Source organism: Pseudonaja textilis, chromosome 2 (genome assembly GCF_049901715.1).
Source record: "Pseudonaja textilis isolate UNSWEBS1 chromosome 2, rPseTex1.2, whole genome shotgun sequence".
In the NCBI taxonomy this organism is placed as follows: Eukaryota; Metazoa; Chordata; class Lepidosauria; order Squamata; family Elapidae; genus Pseudonaja; species Pseudonaja textilis.
In genome coordinates, this window is record NC_141991.1 from 107,524,533 (window position 1) to 107,530,838 (window position 6,306).

General features: G+C 37.2%; 1 protein-coding gene across 3 annotated transcripts in view; it reads right to left on the reverse strand.

The window, feature by feature from the left end:
* CDK3 (cyclin dependent kinase 3) overlaps positions 1 to 5,732 on the reverse strand; it is a 55,770-nt gene extending 50,038 nt beyond the window's left edge. For all 3 annotated transcript variants that reach the window (XM_087924841.1, XM_026702028.2, XM_087924842.1), the window contains exons 1-4: positions 5,482 to 5,732; positions 2,935 to 3,083; positions 1,340 to 1,417; positions 708 to 828 (exon numbers count right to left, since the gene is read on the reverse strand). In XM_087924841.1, the coding sequence (XP_087780967.1) occupies positions 708 to 828; positions 1,340 to 1,417; positions 2,935 to 3,083; positions 5,482 to 5,580 (447 nt within the window). In that variant the 5' untranslated portion in view covers positions 5,581 to 5,732. The remainder of the gene's footprint in view (positions 1 to 707; positions 829 to 1,339; positions 1,418 to 2,934; positions 3,084 to 5,481) is intronic.
* Between the last annotated feature and the right edge of the window lie 574 nt (positions 5,733 to 6,306).

A 6,306-nucleotide genomic window follows, 5' to 3' on the forward strand; every position in this document is an offset into this window, starting at 1 on the left:
GTTCTGTGGGCGTGGCTTGGTGAGCCTGGCAGGTGAAGGATACTGTAAAATCTCCTGTCAGAGGAGATATTTGCCGGTTCTCCGAACTACTCAAAATTTCCGCTACCGGTTCTCCAGAACTGGTCAGAACCTGCTGAATACCACTTCTGACATACAGATATATACAATCACCTCTCCTCCCTCCTCCCCCGCCCCCATTTTCTTTTTCTTCTCCCTTATCCAAACAGTCCTTTCCTGCAGCTTCCAAGACATCTAATTGTATAGCTGGCAGGGTGTCTATCAGAGGTGGTATTCAGCAGGTTCTGACCAGTTCTGGAGAACCGGTAGCGAAAATTTTGAGTAGTTCGGAGAACTGGCAAATACCATCTCTAACTGGAGATTTTACAGTATCCTTCCCCTGCCATGCCCACCAAGCCACACCCACAGAACTGGTAGTAAAAAAATTTGAATCCCACCACTGGTGTCTATGGCATCCCTAGGAATGTGACAATCAGTTTTTGGCAGGCAGACAAAAGGTACTGTTGACTGCAATGGGCCAGAGAGAAGATTGTTGGTCCATGTAAGTAGTAGGTTGAATATTCATGTTGCAAAGGAACAATCTGAAAGTAGTTTGAAAGTGTGCTACTGCTAGGTAATTGCCAGAGACAGATAAAGGATGGTTCTCCAGGTTGGGGCCTGTGAGGGAGGGTATTTGAGCCACTTGCTACCTTGACTAAGCTTAGAGGAAGCTCTCCTGTACGAGATGAGTCCATGTACTTTTTAAGATCTTGATTCAAATACTCAAAGACTAAGTATAGCTTCTTCTGATTATGCACTACATCAAGGAGCCTAGAAGAAAATTAAACACAGTGACTTGAGTATTTAGATTTCGATAAAATATGTAAGCATGATTACTGCAAGCTCTTCAATACAGCAGAAGGAGAATCAGTGTAATAGAGTGATTACAGTGCCTTAAGAATAGATTAGGGGAAATCCAATCGGAAATCTTTACAGGAAACTCGTTGTGTGACATGGGTCAATTCTCTCATCTCTCAGAGTTTTTATAATTTATGTTATGGTTCTTTGCCAATCACTTTTTTGAGATGGGCAGCTATAGAAATTGAACAAATAAATAAATATAAATAAATAACAACAAAGGAAAATTGTGCAAGCTAATATAAATTCTTTGGAGGCAGGGGATAACATCGCAATACACAAGTTAAACATGTAAGAGTTAGGTTAAAGTCTATTTTTATGTATGAATAAATGCAATATTGGAATTGCTATCTGTGAAAATATATTTGATATTGATATTTATAGAATATATCCTAACAAATATAAAACCAGTAGCTTTTCTTACCTCACTATATTTGGATGTTTCAATTCTTTTAACAGTGAGATTTCTCTGATTGCTGTACTAGGTACGCCTTCTGTCTCCCTGCGGGGGGAAGACATTTTATGATGAAGCAGTTTCAATCTTTCTAAGGAATGTTTTGGGCAGGATAGTTCAACATCCTCATGTCCTATGGGGATTGTCACGATTGATCGCAAATTCCATCTATGGTTTTAATTAAAGCTATAGCTACTCTTAATCTACAAATTCCCACCTGTCAAGATGAACCATCACTCAGTGGTGGGATTCAATTTTTTTTGCTACCAGTTCTGTGGGTGTGGCTTAATGGGCGTGGCTTAGTGGGTGTGGCAGGGGAAGGATACTGCAAAATCCCATTCCCTCCCCACTGCACTAACCTGCTTTCTAGCTCCGTTCTCCTGTGCAGGGCAACAAAAGAAGACCCAGCCAATCAACTGGGACTCAGGAGGTAGAGAATAGGTGGGGGAGAGGGCAGTCAGAGGTGGTATTTGCCAGTTTTCCGAACTACTCAAAATTTCTGCTACCGGTTCTCCAGAACTGGCCAGAACCTGCTGAATACCACCTCTGCCATCACCCCATAAGTTTTAAAACAAGGGACCTAAGCAAGCAGTGGATTTGTTCTGAGGGTGTACAGAGTTGTTATTGAAGGGCTTACAACATAAAGCAAGAGAGGAAGTCTGACAGATAGAATTTAATTTAGTAAGCTTCAGAAGCTTTTCAAGTACCTATCACATATTAAAAATTCTTATGGTCAGATTATTAGTTATGAATTATTGGTGCATTGCTTGAAGCAGCCACACTTTTATAGAAATAATGCCAGAGGTTAAAAAAACATTTTCTCAAGTTTAACATTTGGCATTACTATGCACATCCTGATAGAGAATATTTGTTCACTATCCGAGATGATCCAAAAAGACTGTTCCTGTAGAGAGGTATCCCATTTATTCCACTGCTATGAAGCTGACATATAGGGCATGGTGTAAGGGAATATAATACAGTTCCTTAAGGAAAATAAAAAAGCCCAAATATGTCTATGCCTGGATAGGATATTTGGGAATCTTTCTAGCAAAAGATAGAACATAAATAGATCGAGATGCTCCTGGTTTCTGATACAATTTCTCTATGTGGCCCAGTTGTGTCTCAAAGGGAAAAGTGAACACACAGAGCTGCCACTTAGAAAAAGTGTGAAACGCAAAGAACTATATTCATACGTCCAGTTTGAGCCCAAATTCATCATAGCTTATGCTCCTGAGGTACTTGCTATTATATTGTTAGATACTTTAAAATATACTTGATATGGAATCTGTTAAGAAAGTCATATTATCACTATGAACAAATTATAACCAAGATCTACCAGAATTTTTTTTAGAAATCCACATTTCCCTCATCCCAAACATATTTCAAGAAACACCAACACTTTTTCTTATAGTCTGTATTCCAAAATGTTATTTGAAAATCAGTTTACGGGTAGCAGATTTAGGAACTGCTATCTGTGAAAATATATTTGATATTGATATTTATAGAATATATCCTATGATACATATTTATGAACTACAAGTTCAGGTTTAGGCTTCAGTACTTACGAATCAAGACGGATCTTCTTCAGCGCAACTAACTGGCCTGTTTGCTTGTTTCTTGCTTTATACACGACTCCATAGGTGCCCTCCCCAATCTTTTCTACTTTCTGGAATACATCTTGGAATGTGTCCATTTTTTGCTTTCTGACTTGGTGCTATAAAATTTACTCACAAGTTTAGCAGTAATACAACTTGCCATTTTTATACATCTCAATATTACATGCTGTCATTATTTTTTATCTCTTACAAAACTATGTACATTTGTATGAATGTTATTTAAAGACCTCTCTTAAAAGCATCTTTAGAATAGACTGCCATCTTTTTAATTACATTTTAGCCTCTGTTCATAAAGCTGGTTTATACAATGTTTAGTTTTTATAACATTTATTGTGTCATTTGAATTCCTGTTTCTTTTTTGGCCACCAAATTTTTTTTTTGCCTTCCAGTGAGTTTCATGCACCAATTATGTACATTTATTTTGGCGGTCTTGCACTCCTTCTTCCACCCTCACAAATAGTTTAAGATTAATGAATGATGATTGACTATTACCTCTACCAATTTGTATACTCACATCATGATAATTACAAATGATTATATCCATGAAGGGCAAAACCTTTTCAGATATGAAATTTTAACACTACTGATGGGCAAAAAGTGAACAAGAACTTCCCACACTAAATAACTTTAATAAAGGTGGGATAAAAGTCTAATAAATAAATTTGTGATAACCTATCTATCTCCAGGAACAAATATCTTGATTCTATATAATGAATGGAGACCTATTCAAGCCAAAACATTTAGCACACCAAATGTTTCCTTCCATTTCCCTCTCACTCCCACATGAATCTAAGTTAACTAAGCTAGCTAAGTTACTTTGGAATATAAAAGACAAAAAATCTAACTTCCTTGTTAATCAAAATTAAATTAACAATTTACTGCCCCATAGTGATTTGCTCATATCTACCTATAGTAATTGGTTGGCCTGTCTCTAAATGGGCTGCCTACTGGATATACTAAAATTGCTCCAAATCCTCCAAGAATAGTTAGAACACATTCTAATTAAATAAAATTCTAAAAAAAATAAATAAAAAGCGCGCAGTCACCAAAACGGTTGTTACACCAGTTGAATTGCACCACTGTTTGTTGTTATAGAAATGGCTTGTATATATTATCACACAAAAATAAAAGTTGAGACTGTATGTTATTATCTTCTTTTACTGTGCCAAAAAGATGGAAGTTGATGCTTTTCTTTTTCTTTTTCCTTTTCCCTATACTTTTTCCTCTTCCCTTTTTCTTCCCCTATTTTTCCATTTCTCTTCATATTTCTGCATTTTATATTATGATAAACTAATAAATATATGAATATTCAGAAAAGCTTTTGGGACCAAGTTGGGAATGCTTGCTTAAATAGCCGTGTTACACAATAAGCTCACATGAATGAGACAGGATGAATACACTAGAGAAAGGAATTGCTTCCTCATGGAATTCCAAACACATGGACCTTTTCTATATTCTGTGTAACAAGTACTAGAATTCTAAAGTTGCCATATGTAAAATTCTTTCATTGTAAGTGCTGTATCTCTCCCTTCTTCCTTTCATACAGGGCAATAAAAATACTAAAATGATTTTAAAAATGATCAAAATTTGAACACTTGGCAAATGGCATGTATTATTACTGTTGCAGGGTCCCGGAATCATGTAATCACCTTTTGCAACCTTCTGAGTCAGTGGGGAAGCCAGATTCACTTAGCTAACTTAAGAACTGCCATGATCCACTTAACAACTGTGGTTAAAAAAGAAGGTAATAAAATGTAGCAAAGCTCACTTAACAACTATTTTGCTTAGCAATGGAAATTTGGAGCTTAATTGTGGTTGTAAGGCGAGGATTATCTATACTTGCTAAAGCTACTATATTTAAAACTCTGGCTACACTTAGCAGCCCTTTGTCCAAACCTCTATTAATATTGAAATTCTTTAATTTTTCTATAAAACCACATGCCACTTGCAAAATTGCAAAATGTCCTGCCCAGCCCCTCCTCCCAAAGTTGATCTGCAACCAAATAGGCATGAAAAAAAAAACCTCTTTACCCCACAGGGAGGGACCTCATGGCCGAAAGATAGGACTATGGTTGTTTTGAGGAGAAATCTTCAGGGAAAGCTACTGCTGTATTTTCAAGCCTCTTTGAAAGCTTTCAAGAGGCACTTTCACTTAGGAAGGAACTCCTGAGCTCAATCAATTTCTCTCCTCAGTGGTTCAGAGCTATAGCTCCCATAAAATTTCCTGACGCAAATAATAAAAGAGTTGGTTTTTCAAGAATTACCCTTATGAGATTCTCTGGAATGTAACATTTTTGAAAGGGACACAAATCTTTACTAATCAGAGAAGGCCTTAGGCCAAACCTTGAACAAAATCTAGAATACTGTATTAGCTACTGACCAACCAGTCACAAATACATACGCACACACAGACCCATGTGCTTTTATGAATCACCCGTGCCAAAACTTATTCTTGTGTAAAAAATCAGCTCCTGCTCTCCTCAGGAGGCCTCTCACCTGCTGATCCAACCTTCCATTGGCCTCCATGCTGAACCACAGACTTCCCAAAGGATCTAAACTCCCCCTGCTTCTGCACCACCAGAGGGAGAAAAGCATGTGTATGGTTGGCTAGGCTGGGGAGGCCTTTAGATCCTTCCCCTCAAATAGCAGACTTTAAACACCCTCTGAAGCAGAATGTAGAAAATCAGAAGAAAAACAAAATACAAAATACAGAAGAAAAAACAAAATAGGGAGAACTTATGATGCTTGCAATATAAGTAATTAAGCATTTGCCTTTATTTTTCCGCCCCCGCTACCCCCCAGTGTATAGCCTGTGAATTTCTCAAACACAAAAACAGTGAGGGTATCTGTGCCTCTCCAGAGTTCTAGTTGATCTAGTTCTCCTGATTTTTTTTCCCCTTCAGCTGTATAAACTAACAAAGAAAGAAAGAAAAGATAATATAATTCTCTATGAAGAGAGAATTATAATCAAGGCAGGCCTGCTGTAGGATGCAGCCTAAATAAGTAATGCATTTCTCCTAGCATGTTCCTATACCCTAACAGTTTACATTTTTGTACATTTGGGGGGAAACATATATTTTGAATTTGAATATATAGAATGGGATGCCAGGCAGGAAAATCAAGCATATCCCTCCAAATCAAGATCATTTTTTGAAGTTGTAGGAGCTCTATCAGGAAGGGAAACAGTTTGTGCTAAATTTCACTATATGAATGATTTCAACAAACAAACTTCAGACTGTATATCAACTTTTTTTATATCCCACAGTGGCAAATCTCAACAGATGACCCATTCAACATAAGCAGCACTAGTTAAAGTAACAG